At 35.8% G+C, this 16637-nt stretch overlaps 1 protein-coding gene across 2 annotated transcripts in view; it reads left to right on the top strand.

Moving 5' to 3' along the window:
- Positions 1–16637, top strand: part of LOC131062249 (uncharacterized) — an 80228-nt gene that overhangs the window by 19228 nt on the left and 44363 nt on the right. For both annotated transcript variants that reach the window (XM_057995888.2, XM_057995889.2), the window contains exon 2: positions 6519–6596. In XM_057995888.2, coding sequence (XP_057851871.2) covers positions 6519–6596 — 78 coding nt within the window. The remainder of the gene's footprint in view (positions 1–6518; positions 6597–16637) is intronic.

Raw genomic sequence — 16637 nt, 5'->3', positions numbered from 1 at the left:
AACTACATTTCTGTGATGTGTAATATCATTGAGTCTGAACCTCACAGTGTTGAAGAAGCTATGTCCCATCATGCTTGGAAATCAGCCATGGATGAAGAGTATGGGTCTATTATCAAGAATGATGTCTAGGACATTGTACCCAAACCCAAAGGTAAGTTTGTTGTTTCTTCTAAATGGTTGTTTAAAACTAAGCATAATGCTGATGGTAGTATTGAAAAATACAAAGCTAGGTTTGTAGCTCGTGGTTTTTCTCAAAAGGAAGGAATAGATTATGAAGAAACTTTTGCTCGTGTTGCTAAATATACTACTATTAGATCTATAATAGCTATTGCTGCAGCCAAAGGTTGGAAACTGCATCAAATGGATGTTAAGACAACCTTCCTCAATGGTGTTATTGAGGAGGAAGTCTATATTGAGCAACCAGAAGGTTATGTAATAAAAAAAAGAGATTCTCATGTTTGCAGGTTGAAGAAAGCCTTATATGGGCTCAAACAGGTTCCTCGTGCTTGGTATGAAAGAATTGACAAGTACTTACTAAGCTTAGGATTTCATAAGAACGATGCTGATGCTAACATTTACTTAAAGATTTATAATGATGATATGCTTATTTTGGTTCTGTATGTGGATGATTTATTTCTCACTGGTGAAAATAAACTAATCATAAGATGTAAGAAAGAATTAGTCTCAGAATTTGAAATGAAGGATTTATGACTAATGCATTACTTCCTAGGGTTAGAAGTATGGCAAAAATCCAATGAGATTTTTCTAAGTCAAGGAAAATATACTATTGATATTCTGAAAAGATTTAGAATGATGGATTGTAAACCCATGCATACTCCTATGGAATCTAACTTAAAGAAATTCAGTGTTTCTACAGCTAACTTTGATTTTGCAGATCCATCTGAGTACAAGCAGCTGATTGGATCATTGATGTATCCAATCAATACAAGGTCAGATATCTGTTATGTTGTGAATGCTCTTAGTCAGTTCATGAGCTTGCCTAAACTTGTTCACCTGGTGGCTGCCAAGCACATTCTAAGATACCTGCGTGGCACTATTGGTTATGGGATGAAGTATTCACTTAATACTTCAATCCTCTTGGAAGGCTATTCAGATTCAGATTAGGCAGGAAGTGTCAAGGATAGGAAAAGCACTTCGGGTATCTGCTTCAACTTGGGCTCTGCAGTGATCTCTTGGGCATGTAGAAAGCAATCTTCTGTAGCATTGAGCACTACAGAAGCTGAGTAGATTGTTGCATTTGTTGCATCCAGAGAAGCAGTATGGCTTCGCAAACTCCTTGTTGGATTATTTGGTCAAGCTAGTGGTCCTACCACCATTCATTGTGATAATCAAAGCTGTATAAAGATGTCAATAAATCCTGTTTTCCATGATCGATCCAAACATGTGGAAACGCACTATCACTTCATTCGGGATATGATGCAAAGAGGCGCCATTCGACTAAAGTATATTAACACAGATGAACAGGTTGTGGACATCCTAACCAAACCCTTATCTAGACTGAAGTTTGAATACTTCAGAGACAGACTTGGTATTGTGGGAAACGGAACCCTGATTGAGAGGGAGCTCCAATCTCAGTGACTCTATTTGCAACACTTTGATCATTCTTTGCTTGTGTGCAAGAATGAATTGTGTCCAATCTATGCTTGTGTGCTAGATGGAAAATTGTAATTATGTAAAGACCCACTTGTGTATTACACTTTCTATGCTTGTGTGCTAGAATCATCCTATGCTTGTGTGCTAGGTGGAAGATGTAATTCTATTTTTGTGTGCTAGATCCATTCTATGCTTGTGTGCTAGATGGAACTCTAAAGGCCCAGATTATGTATTCTCTCCTTCCCTAGTTAAGAGGGAGTGTTGTTTGTAACCAGGTAAGATGGGTTCGGATTGCCTTAAGGAAACATCCGAACCCATATAGGACTAGGTCCTATCCTAAAGGGGTAACGTGCCCCAAGTTAAGCTCAGCCCCATACCTTCATGCCACCCTAAAATACAACACGCCTCAATAAATAAATTGGCGCCAAAAGGAGGAAGGCCAACTTGGATTTAATAAAGGTCAAAGACTCATACAAATAAAGTCAACTTGCAAATACAATTTAGTCATCCATGAAATCATCGAATTAGCTCTGCAAACAAGAGGTGTGAAATCACTAAAGAAGGTTGTGCGAACTTATCCAAGGATTGTGCGAACTTGTCCAAGGATTGGGCGAACTTATTCAAGAGGATATAGGGCATTTTGGTGCAGTCTTGAAGCATGCAAAAAGGGTAGATCTGATATATTAAGATCAGATTCAGAAAAGCAAGCTAAGTATTGTATTTGTGCAATAAGAGTGAATACATAATCTGACTTGTGGGTCTTTAATGCTGGGTTTTTCCTCCTTGGAGGTTTTCCCAGGGTATTTGTGTTTGTCTCTTGATTCCTTGTTTCATTCTTGAGTTTACTTGATTATAGTTTACTAAATTACAAATCTGATTAATAAACTAGGGCATAATTAAATGTTACAAATCTGATTACTGATCTAGGGCACAAATTTAACAGTGATGGCCGCAAGTAAAGGATTTGAACAAAATGGAGGTTTTGAACGATTTTCTCCTCAAAAATCGTGGATGGGTTTCTTGATTTTTCTCCCCAAAAGATTATGGAGGGTTTTGCACGATTTTCTCTTCAAAAATCGTGGTTTCCTTGTTCGTTTTTTGCACGATGTTTTCACACAAAAATCGTGGGTTCTTTTTCTGCTGGAGGGTTTTTTGATTTTCTTCACAAAAAATCATGAAGGGTGTTGTTTTCTAGGTTTTCTGATTTTTCTCCAAAAAAAATCATGATGGGTTTTTTGTGTGAGGTTTGAGAAGCTGATCTCGGTGTCTTTGGATAAATAGAGGGATGCCTTTGTTACGCAACATCATGTTGGAAGGATTGTGGTAGATTGATTTTGGTAAACTTGGTCATATCTAGAAGTTCTATAGAACCAGGTAGGGTCTCAGCAATAGGGTCATGTTGCAGAGCATTCTGAGGAGAAGGGGGCAGCCTTCTATGCATTTTTGGCCAAATGACCTACAGATTATGTCAATTTTTTTGTAGGGTAGTTAGTAGAATGACCATCAAGGGAGGGTATTAAAGTAATTTTGTAGTGTTTCTATAATGGTCATTTAGTTAGGATCTTTCCCTTTTGTAGTTAGTTTCTTTTTAGTATGTTTCCTTTCGTGTTTCTATTGTCGATCATCTCCCTTATGGAATGATCGTCTTGTAAACTCTTTATAAGGATCCATTTGTAATTAATGGAATACCAATTATCATTTCAGATGTTGTCCAAAATCAAAGTATTTTATATGAAAATAGGGATTTTTTTGGTCTTTTGGACTCAACTGTGAGGTTAGTTTTGCCCCAAACTGCACCCAGCAAAAGCTCATACCCAATTCATTGGAGCTTGCAGCACTGGAGCTCTGATACCATGTAGGAGTTAATGGTGAATGTAATGTCCCCTTTTTAAATAGGATTTAATAATAAATAATATTAGTAAATTAAAACATAAACTAACAGAAATATAAGATAACATAATTAAAATGTAATTAAGTTAATGAAAGGTCAAAAGGCATTGATTGAAGAGTTATGACTCTCTCAAACAATGAGATATAAAAAGGAGAAAAGATCATTTGAAAAGAAAAAAGGAGGGAAGAAATGAATGGAAGTGTGTGAACCAAGGAAGGATTAATGGAAGAAGAAAGAAATGGGAAGTAGAAAGGTTGTGTTGCTTTCAAAGGGCAAAAATTGAAGGGTTTTACTATTTCGAAGGGTGGAAATTGTGAAAGGTTGTGTCTCTTGCCAAAGGGCAGGCGTGATGAAGAGATGTGACCTCTCCCTCACATGGGAAGATATAAAGGGAAGAAGGTTCATTTGAGGAAGAGATGGAAGGGAGATCAATTTGGAGAATAATGTAATATTCTCAAAGGTAGCAATGAAGGGTGGTGACTCAATTTTAGTGAAGGGTGGTGACTCAAGTCTTATGAAAGGTGGTGACCCCTTCACCAATGAAGTATAAAGGAGATCATTCCAATCATTCAAATCAAGCAAACAATCAATCAGCAAATCATTCTATCAAATCAACAATCACTTAATCATCACTCACCAATAATTCAAATCATCAAATCAAAGGAATTTATTCCTTCAATCAATCGATCATTGAATAAGATCAGAGTTGGCAATTATAAGAGATTGAACATACATCAGTTCAATTCTATAGTTTGGTTGTGATATGAGTTCCCCATAGCATAATGAATACTATTAATATCTGCATACTACTGACTGATAACATATTGCTGTTATGATTATTTAATATAGCATAATGCATGTTATTTATCTGTTCATTGCTGATTCATATTATGTTATTGCTTATGACTGTTTAATATAGGATATGTGACATAATATAGGATGCTCTCTCTCTCTCTCTCTATATATATATATATATATATATATATATATATATCTATTCTGTCTGATTGTTATAACCAGCTATGGTAGGGGAAATGAGGGATTACAAGGAAGGGAATGGCAATGGGGTACTCTTCTAAGTACGCCACCTCATGGTGGTGACTGAATTGTCTGTCGAGACCGAGGGGTACAAGGGGTACTGCCTTTGGGCTTAGAAGATGGGCTTCCGAGGCACCCTATTGTGAATATGCCTCATCCCTTTATCATGGTGAATTAAAACACCAAGAAGTCTAATCATAGGAAGTGAGAGATGAATGCCAAGATGAAGAGGGAACGGTTATAGGACACCTTACTAGGCACACCACCTCATATGGATGGTGCATGCAACATGAGGCCAAGAGGGAGGGTATATCTGCTCTTGGGCCTAGGGTAGAGGATCTCTAGGACACCCTATCGAGACACCTTATCCTAGCTCTCCTATGGTTGAGCTTCCTCAAACATATTTAAGATATCTTATGATTAAGTTGATATTTCTGCTATATGCTTCAATGATTCTTAACTAAAAGATCTGCTTTATGAATTACTGTTGTAAATGGTTTTCTAATCTGTTTTGTGGGGCCTCAACCAGGTGAAAGATATCCCTAAGCATGCTCTTGCTCACTTGGGAATTGTGATTTAGGGCTAAATTAGGGCTTTCACAAATAGGGGACATTATAGTGAACTCTCAACACCCCAAGAACATCTGCAAGACCAAAATATCTTCCACAAGAGAGAAACTGACAAGAATAGCTTGCTTGATTATGGGTGCTAGAAATATTAAAATGTACATGAGAGGCCTTGCTTATAAAGGCAAGCTGAGGAATAGAATTAGATAGGATGTTGACATGTGTCTTAATCCTATTCAATGAGACAACTAAAGTGTCAATTGCTAAATGACCTAGGTAACTAAAGTTAAATAAAAGTAAAAAAGATAAGATATGATAAGGTCTTATCTAGACAACTAAGACTTTTAGAAAGACACCTAGGACCTAAGTAAACTTTACATGTGAATAAGTTCCCACTAATGAACTAGCAAGGTACAAGAACTTATTACACCAACAAGAAACATCTTGTTTCCTCCCTGGTGGTGGTGGTGGGGTGGCACCAGGGGTACGTCCCCACAACATCTCGGGGATGTCATGATTTTGGGAGTGGACATTGACAACAACAAACTTTTAAAGACATTATCTTGGTCTCCTCAGTAGTAGCATCACGATAAAGATGCAATCAATTGCCTTGTAATCCATTTGTAATTTCACTTGACTTGTAGACCAAAATGCTTGCCTTTCCATAAAGTCATAAAGGTTCAGATCAATAATCGTAGCATAAATTCAGTAAAGGCACGTTTAATCATGATCATTTGATATTTGTTGAGATCAGGTTTGTCCTTTGGGTTTTAAATTGGATACATTATATGTTGAGACCCAAAGTCATGCCATGTCAGAAGATCACTGCATCAAAGTTATTTGAAATGGGACCTGCTAGAGGACCTGACTCCCTGAGAGATACTTGAGCAGGAACACATTAAATTTTTTAATCTTTATATTTTTGTCTTGTGTATTTTGTCAAATTCTGTGAAGTCACATCTCCCTTTCAAAAGCTGCTTTCTATGCTTCTAATACGTTGGTGAAATGCTAACTATTCAAAATTATGTATTGTTTATCCTTATACAAATGATCAAATTTATTACACATAACAAATGATTGATCTTTTTTATGTACATATTCAGTAAAGCATGTTGAAATTCAATAAGTACGCATTCGACCATCTTGAAACTGAAGTCGGTTGTATTGCATTGGTTCAAATTCTGGGCATGACTACTTGAATACAAATAGGCCTTTATTTAATCTAGCGAAGGCAAATTCTCTTAAACACACGTGAACCATGATATTGTTTTTCATTTGCTTTATTAAGTTGGCCTTAAGATAAATTAATTGCGAAATTATCATAGAAATCATGATGGAAAAGTTATTTGTTTAACAAGTGTTCTTAGTTCTTGTTGATTGAGTTTGACAATTGTTGACTTCTTTTGCAGGCTAATGTCAAATGTAAGTTTGATGAGACTGTTGAAGCGCATGTTCTTTTGTCTGTAAATGCAAAAAGAAGTGATCAGGTTCAGCACTTTTTTCTTTATCTGTTGTATTACTTTCCTGTTCAACGTAGATTGGTGTTCAAATTTTATAATTTCAAGAGTAGAGTGCCATCCCATTGAAAGGGAAAATAATTTACATTGGTTTCTTGTTAGGACGTTGTGTGTAAAGAATGTTGTTATAGTATCAAAAATAAAAAAATCCTAATTTATCCTCATTTAATATCATGAATGGGATCTTCAATATAGCAAAGAGATTAGGCCTCATATGAGAAGTAAAATAGGAGGAGCCTTCCATGTGTCTGTTGAGAGCAATTTTAAATCCAATTGTTGAAAAAACAGAGGAATCCAGGCTTGTGGTTGAAGACCAATTGGTTTGTGTGCTCCATTACACAGGGAGTCCTAAGTTCAATTCCCAAGTCCAACTCTTGGGATTCAATTTCATAAATTTGGACCGAGATTTCTTAGAAATTTCATTTTTTTTGAGAAGAGAGGTCTCCTTAAATGTGAGCCCATTTAAATCCCACAATAGAATTGCAAATCTTTGAGATAAAGTGGTCAAGTTACTTTCGAGAGACTTTAAAACACCTAAGGTTGCAGTGTCAATCTTTCTGCAAGAACATTGACTTCCTGTATTTGCAAGTTCATCAGGGGCAGATTCATGTTTCAACTTACACCAAAATATTTAGATTCTTTGCTTGATTTTTCTAATAAGTGATGGTTGTGACCTTATTTTGACTCTATATTTATTTTTGATGTCGAAATTTTGATTGTTGCACTCTATGGTTTGTTATTAACTAAAATATTTATTATTGAGTACTTTATCTAACCAATCCTATTTGGGACATTTAATGTTGAACACATTTAATGGATGACTTAGGAGCTAACCAATCCCACTTAGGATGGTTGATTATACGAAGCCAACTAATCCCAGTTAGGCTGATTGATGATGCCTACATTCAGTATATAATTAATGAGCTGAGCGTACTTGTCAATTGATTTGTTATGCAACTGGAAAGACAATTTCAAGATGAATCAGTGATGAGGAGTTGAACACAAAACCTTACATACTTACCACAGAAAATAAACATTTGGAGAAATGTTGGGCTCAAGGCCAAGTTTAAATAAAATGACGTTCCAAACAAGGATATTATTATTTGAAAGAAATACTTCGAGTGAAGCATTTGAGGATTGATGTTCACTTCAAGCAAAGGAGAATCCAAAAAAATGAGAGATCCAAATTTGTTTGTTAAGAATGATAGGTCCGTTCATATAGATTGTGGCAATAAATATGGGTGAATTAATTTAAAACTGAAACAATTTAAGCTTTAAAATAAAATTGGTTTGGACATTTGATGATAGATCTCGGCCATTTAAAATAAATTTTGGAGACTGAAGCATGACAAATGAAAGGCAGCATTTTTAGATGTAAGTTCTATGGCACAAGTTACTTGTACTGCCCCAAGCCACACGCCTTGGACATTAGCCAAGTGAACATTTTTTTTAAATGACACAAGAATGGCATCATCATTCATGATATGACATTGACATGTCGCCTACATGCTAGTGCACATACAAGTGTCCACAAGGACACTAACACTAATGACCTCACGACTACTTCAAAAAAGGTGACACAAATGGAAGACTTACCAATTGTGGAACGAAACTACCATGAGGAACCTATGAGAGAATGGGATGACACCACAACAATGATCTAGTCCTAACTCACAATCATGTTCTCTCACAAAGATTACATAAGTGTCGGATGAGGGAACCATCTATACTCTTAATCCAACCTACAACGCCAAGGAAAATCTAAGCAAGAGGCGGAGTCAATAGCAGTTACCATACCTTGACTAGTTGGAACAACCATTATTTCCCTAGAGTCCTAGACACAAGGCACACTTACCAAAGCAAAAGAGGAAAATTCCCAAGGACACCAAATACATAGGCCAAACCTTCACAAGAGGTTACACCATTAGGAGGTACAAGCCCTCCAATAAATGGAACAACAATGAGTCACTTTTGTGCAAGACACACTTCCCAATGCAAAATTTGACATTATTTCCAGATTATACCACTTATTGTTGAAGTGACAACATGGAAAGACACACAAGGCCAAGGGGAATAATTTTTGTATGCAATATTTCCTTGAAAAATGCCTAGAAATACTTGCTATCTGATGAAACAAAGGACTAAAGTGTGCCAAAAAGAACACTAGCATGCTAGGAGGACATGAGCACCCAGAAAGGACACTAATGTGCTCATATTCAGGAGGCTTGAAAAAGCACTAGAGTCTAGAAATTGCATTGGAGTCCAAAAATTGTTCTAGAGTCAAAAACTATGATGTAGTCCTAGCCAAAGATTGAAAGGAGAATCCTTTTTAGGTCTCATACCCAATACTCACAAAAACAAGATTACAACATCAAATGGACTCAAACGATGACAACAACTAGGAGACCAAGGCAAACAACCACACCCTATCGCCAACAAAAGAAAATGAAGGAGATGCTTTCCGAGGACTGGGATTGGGAGGGCTGCAAGGGACTCCAAAACAAGTCCAAGGACATGAGGGATGAAGTGGAATGTTCCCAACACATTCCACTTGCTTTCCAACAACAAGGAGAACCAAAAAGACAGCTCATTGAGGTGGTTCTTAGACTTGAACGCAAGACTAGAAAAATGAATATAACTAGAATTTAATGCTACTATAATTTAATGTTTTTCCATCACATTACATTCATTTAAAGCCTAAATTCAAATATGCTCTATGTTTATATTAGCCAACATAGCAATAATGATGAAAAGCATGTAAAATGTCATGTGCCTTGACACCAATGTTGAAACATGGTAAATCAATAATCACAAATTCACAATGACATGAGAGGACTCAAATGTGTAGATTTATACATTTACAACATAATACAATAATGAGAAAATTAAAGGCAAGGAATAGAAGAATATAATGTCCTCTTTTGGAATTGCCCTAAATCTTGCTCTAAAATGACAAATTTCATTCAAATAAGAAATGTAATATAGTTAGAGGTATAACTTTACCATTTAAAATGCCTTTTAATAAGATAAACTCTGATTTAAGTCTGGCAACCATATTAAACTCTCTCTCTCTCCCTCTCTTTCTCTCTCTCTATATATATTATATATATATAATTTCCATTAGGGTTAGTAATCACTTATATAACATATAATAATCATAATTCATTAGTTAGGTCTAATCACAATAGAGTTTGAATGAAGGAGCATGATAAGATTGGCTTGAAGCAATCTTCACACTAAGCCCAAGAGTAAACACTCACCCTCTTTGCTCCAAGTGGTAGGCACATTGGACATCCAACATGGAGTGATCTACTATATATATATATATATCAAATACAAGTGTTTCACTAGGTAGACCACTCCATGTTGGATGTTCGGGTTAATGATCTCCGAGACTTAAAAGGGTCCTACATATCGTGGTTCTAGTTTGGAAGACATTCCAAATTTTATGGTACTCTTGTTAGGTCTTACCCGTAGAAGCACTTTCTGTTGGTGTTGGAAATAAGCCACACTCGGACCGACGATGGACTGGTCCAAGAGGGGCCAGTAGCTCAGTGGTAGAGCACTCCAGCAGCGTATGGAAGGTCCTAGGTTCGAGTCCTAGCTGGTCCATGTCTCAACATGGTATCATAGCCAGGTCCAGGCTAGGAGCCCCAAGCACACGAGAGGTGTGGCTGAAGGGGGGGTGTTGGTGTTGGAAATAAGCCACACCCGTACCGACGATGGATTGGTCCAAGAGGGGCCAGTAGCTCAGTGGTAGAGCACTCCAGCAGCGTATGGAAGGTCCTAGGTTCAAGTCCTAGCTGGTCCATGTCTCAACATGGTATCAGAGCCAGGTCCAGGCTAGGAGCCCCAAGCACACGAGAGGTGTGGCTTAAGGGGGGGTGTTGGTGTTGGAAATAAGCCACACTTGGACCGACGATGGACTGGCCCAAGAGGGGCCAGTAGCTCAATGGTAGAGCACTCTAGCAGCGTATGGAAGGTCCTAGGTTCGAGTCCTAGCTGGTCCATGTCTCCCACCACAAACTGTCTGGGAGTACGCTTTGCATCTGCATAGCTTTTCTGCCGATCGTTAGCTTTTGCTAACCTTTTTCTGATCAGCCTTACTTGCTTCTCCTTTTCTAAGAGCATTTCTGGACCGAGGGTTATCCTATCTTCTAGCTTATCCTAGTTGATAGGAGTTCTACACCTCCTTCCATATAGTGCTTTGAAGGGTGCCATCTTAATGGATGATTGGTAGGAAATGTTGTAGGCAAATTCAACCAAGGGAAGATAATTCTTCCCATTTGTACAGTTGATCCATGTAGTACATTCTTAAAAGGTCCTCTAAAACCTGATTGACTCTTTCTGTCTAGTCATCTGTTTCAGGGTGATATGCAGAGCTAATGTTCAACTGAGTTTCGAAGGTTGCAAATAGAGTTTGCCAAAATTTGGATGTCATTCTGGCATCCTTATCTGAGATTATTTTCTTTGGTACTCCATGTAATTGAAATATTTCTTGCACAAATTTATAGGCTATGATAGGTGCTCCATCCGTTAGATTGCCTGGGATAAAGTGAGCTACTTTGGTTAATCTGTCAACCACTACCAGAATGGCATTATGCTTGTTCTTGGACATAAGCAATCTTTGGACAAAGTCCATGGTGATTATTTGCCATTTCCATTCAGGTATTGCATTGGGTTGTAACAACCCTGCTGGGTGTTGATGTTCAACCTTAACTTGTTGACATTCAAAACAACTGACCATAAACCTTACGACATCCTTTTTCATCCCTTTCTAGAAATATAAAGGTTTGACGTCAGCTAGAAGTTTAGTAACTCTCGAATATCCAAAGTAGGGTGTAGAGTGTACTTTCCACACTAAATTTCTTAATTTGGTTGACTCAGGTATATACATCCTACCTTGGTATCTTAGAAGTCCACCAGTTTCAATCCGGAAACCTTCATACCTTGGTTCGTGGGTATCAAGTCGTAGGGCTTCTTTTACCTACTGGTAATATCTATCGCCTCCTAACAACTGTAGGACATGGTTTTTGAAGGCAGTATGTACTGCAGTAATGGCACTGATATGGTGCTGACGACTCAATGCGTTTGCCACTCGGTTTTCTTACCCTTTATTTCAAATTAAGTGCCTAGTTATTCTCTTATCTAAGAGTCACTATCATAACCAGTGGTAGGTTCTTCCTGATCATCGAACCAGAAGGATTGAAATAGTATCCCCAAGTGCGAAGTTGAAGGTTTTTCTGACCGTCTGTCTCTTTTCTTCCTTGTTCACTTAGTTGAGGTTTTGGTTGACTTGATTAAGGTGTGCTTCCAACTGTTTTCTAGTTGATGGGACCATCTGCGCCTCTCTTCTGAAGTCATCGGTTAGCTACTACTAGGGTCTCAGTATCAAGTGGAAAAGAATAAAAGTAATCATACATGGTTCTAATCGTCCATAGTCAATTGATAGTCAGTTCATAGCCCCCCTTTTAAAGATTTGATTTCTTATCCAAGATTCTCAAAGTGCTTGGTTTCACAAATTCTATTCTTAGAAGAAAATAGATTACGATCTGCATTAATATAAAACTTGAGCATTTTGAATAAAACATAACTACTTCAATCGAAGTTGCAATCTGATCTACTACTCTTCAGCCTATTAGGAATCTAGCTGATTCATCTGAAGGGAAGTTAATTCTTTATGATCAATGCATGGAACATATAGCATTTTTGCTAATTACTATATATTAAAAAATTCAAGTGGAAACTTCCATTTTCAAGAAACAGTAAAGGTTTAGAGATTTAAAATCATCAAGCTTCCCAATTGGAGATTTTCTGTATCAAGCCTCGACATAGTCTAAAAGAGGAAGAGCTTTATCAAGGCTTTTCCTTCTTGCCTTAGACTTGGCAGTCTCCTGTGCCCCCTTCCTACTAGAAGTGGTCTAACTTTGCACGAGGGTGCAAACTGGGGATGAGACTTAGTCGCCATCATTGTCATCTGAGCCTGGTGTTTAGGACTTACACAAACTAGTCGGTCATGCACTATGGGTACCTCCCAACTAGTATAACCTAAGTTGCCGGTTCGGGTTCAGGCACTGGTTCGGGTTCGAAGAATCGGTACGCCGATACGGCAAAATTTTGAAAAGGGGTTTGGGTTCGTTAGTACAAAAACAATAGAAAAATTATATATTATATAATATATAATAATATAATATAATATATATTATATATATATTATTATATATATATATATTATATATATATTATTATATATATAATAATATAATATAATATATATTTTATATATATTATATTATATTATATAACATATTATATATATTATTATATATATTATATTATATTATATAACATATATTATATAATATATTATAATATATTATATTATATTATATAACATATTATATATATTGTTATATATATTATATTATATTATATAACATATTATATAATATAATATAATATATATAATAATATATATATATATATATAATATGTTATATAATATAATATATTATAATATGTTTATATAATATAATATAATATAATATATTATTACAATATGTTATATAATATAATATAATATATTATATAATATAATATAATATATTATAATATTTATTATTATATAATATAATATATTATAATATATTATATAATAACATATATTATTAATATGTCTATAAATAAATACGAAAGCCAAACGAAACCCAAACGAAATTGCATAGAAACAAAATAATATATACGCAGGATCCTTATTAATATGTGTATAAATAAATTGAAAGCCAAAGAATTATAAAAGGCTCACTGTTTGTAGCCCTTCCTTCAACAATTGATGCATGTATCCCTCCCTTCATGGAAGACAACTGTATCCCTCCCTCCATCGACATCAATTGCAAATGGGTGTTTTCATCGACGACAACCTGCAAACAAGTGTTTTCATCGACAGTAATTGCAATGGGTGTTTTGACTTTACTGATTGGTGTTCGAATCGAACTAGACGCGAACCGAACTCGAACCAGGACCTAAGTCGAACCAGGACCAGTATTTGGGGCTTTGAATGCCGAACCTGGTAACTTAGAGTATAACCCTTCTGACTAGTGGTGTATTTGGTTCTAGTGATCTGACGATCGCTTGCATTATGTAGCACCACCTTGGCCAAGGTTTTAACATTGTAAGCACATTAAACACGCTGTCAATAATCACCACCCTTGTTCAACTTGTACATATTGGAGTTTAACTGACTCACACAACATTTGGATATAGTTGACCTACTGGCCCTTATTCCATTTAATTATAAATTTTCTTATGTCTACTGACATTAGCAGTCAGCCTACTGTTGTCTACTAATTCTTAACAAACTCAACTACCTCAAGGTTACCATTAGCTAAGTTATTCATTACACTTTAATTTGTTGATTGAGAAAATACAATCCCAATTGTAAGAAGGTTGATTTAGTTTTCTATCTCAAAGTGTCCGGTGGCGAGCTTGAGGTTCAGTGTCGAACCTGATGCTCTGATACCATATGTAACATGCAACAACATATGCAAATTTGAAATAACAACTTTTACATCTTTGTAGTAGAAAAGAAGGGAAAAACTTGCAACTTTTTTCTTTTTGTTAATAACATTGAACTAAACTTGAATTTAAAATTGAAAACTTGAATTGTTCACAGATCTACGCTATGCGCAATATTAGAAGATACAACTGAAAACTTAACATTTCAAAGTAAAGAGAGGTTTAGAAGATACATTTGTCTAGATGCCAATAATCTGAACTCTCATAACTTTACCATCAGACCAGTGAGGAGGGACGGACTTACTAGTCCCCCGTGCCATATCCGATTGGATTGGCCCGACCCTTGTTTTGGAAGGAGAAAAATACGATAGTATACACAATGCTCCTCCTTTTCCTTTTGCAGACCAAACCCCCATCGGTAACCAAGAAGAATATCCCCCAAAATAATACCTATAAACTCCACGAAAGGAATGGTTTTCTCCCCATTTTGCCCTCCTTTCCTTTGCATTTCCCCCAAGCCTATTTCATTTCTAGGTATTCATGCCAAAAGACTCTTGTGTCCACACAAAAATCACGTGAAATTCATTCCCCACTCATCACGCCCATTTTGTGCCTATTTCTTCACGGAGAAGCTTGATTGGTCATGCCAAAAACCTTGGGTTTTCTTTTTGCTTCTAGAAGAATCGATTTTCTTTTTATTTTGCATTTCGACTTCTTGACTAGTTCAATTGCTCGATAGTTTTCATGAAAAGCTAATAATATGAGGCGATAAAATATTTTACATAACGTTTAAAAGTTATAGAGTTTATATTATAACCAAGCCATTCGATTCATGGCTTGAACTTATATTATAACCAAGCCATTCGATACATAGCTTAATGCCAAAATAAGATTAAGTGGGCCCCATGGATGATTAAAATAATCCATTACAAATATCAAAGCCCCTCCTCAACTTAGCTTTTATATCAAAGCTATAATAATATCATCGGCTTAGGAATTAAAATAAATAAACCTTCATTGCTAACAATTAGCATTAAAACACGTGAATATATTAATATGAATTTATATATACCATGTATACATATTGATGCGAGCACGTATACGGATGTATTCATCTTGATCTTGTTTACGTACATATACGTGTTCACATACGATATATATAGACAAGAGGGTGCCAATTGCAAAATTATTTTTTAATTATTATATATTATAGAGAGGAAGTAAAATAATGATTATAATAATAATATTAATAAGTGAATTAATAATAGCTTAGCTTGAAAAACCTATTTCAAGACTTAAGATGCAAAACCCTAGATGCCTATTCAGACCAAAATAGGGTTACCTGTTACAACAGGTTGACGAAAACATGGTCAAAGAAAGGCAGCTTGACTCAACTTACGGTCAAGGTTTTTCAGATGGCATAAGTTCTCTTTCATTACCTCCAACCTGATGATACTTCCCCTCCCTTCTCAGAAGATGACGAACTCCTGCACACACTTGGCCAGTTCAAACAATTGGCTTGAAATCTTGGTCATAACTCTGACATTTCAAAATAATTATCAACAGAAGTAAACATCTTAAATATCTTCATGCTAAATATCAAAACATCATTTTAATAGTTGTAAGTCATCATTTCACTGTACTGAACACAAATACCATTTGGGGCATCATCACTCAGTTATAACATCAACATATAAGGCATCATCACTCAATTATAACATGAAACACCTAGGGCACGATTAACAACGCATAAATATCACAATAAACAATTAGGGTACAAACAACATGGTGTAAAGTAGCACAAAAACAACTAGGGCATAAATGGGATGTAACATGCATTGTAGTATAATTCCATAAAGAGGGTCCTCTATTAACTTCAAATTTTTGGTTTTGAGTCTTGTAACCCCACCCACTGAACTTGAACTTGGTGCCATTTTGATATTTTTACTATTATAAGAAATTAAACATTTTAAAATTAGAAAAAAATATAAAAATGCATGATTACACAATACAAAAAAGCTAATGAAAGTATGAAAAAGCTTTATAAAAAAGAGTAGAACTTGTTTATCTTTTTCCATGAAAAAAAACAAAACTTGAAAAAATTCATTAAAAGACCAAAGAATAGGGTTAAATACTTACTTTAGATTCTTGAATCTCCTTTGTGCAAGCTCTCCTTCCTCAAGCACTCCAAGAATGATCTTCAAAAATAATCACATGCCCTTCAAAATACCAAAATTGAAAACAAGAGAGAATGAACGAGCAAACGAGCATATTTTTGGTTGAAATGATGTTATATGTTAAGTTTTAGTGATCAGATTAAGTAGAGATAATTCAAACACAAATGCACAGAATTTACCCTGGGAAAACCTTCCTCTTGAAGGTGAAAAACCCAGCAAAGAAGTTCCTTTATATATTTATTGATATACATGATGTCTTTACAATGAATCTGCTCCACTCGTTGAAGCTATATGATGGTATAGATTTGTCCTAGACTGC

Source organism: Cryptomeria japonica, chromosome 5 (assembly GCF_030272615.1).
Source record: "Cryptomeria japonica chromosome 5, Sugi_1.0, whole genome shotgun sequence".
NCBI classification, from domain to species: domain Eukaryota; kingdom Viridiplantae; phylum Streptophyta; class Pinopsida; order Cupressales; family Cupressaceae; genus Cryptomeria; species Cryptomeria japonica.
The sequence above is the reverse complement of the archived record's forward strand: the minus strand, read 5'-3'. Positions and strand labels throughout refer to the sequence as shown.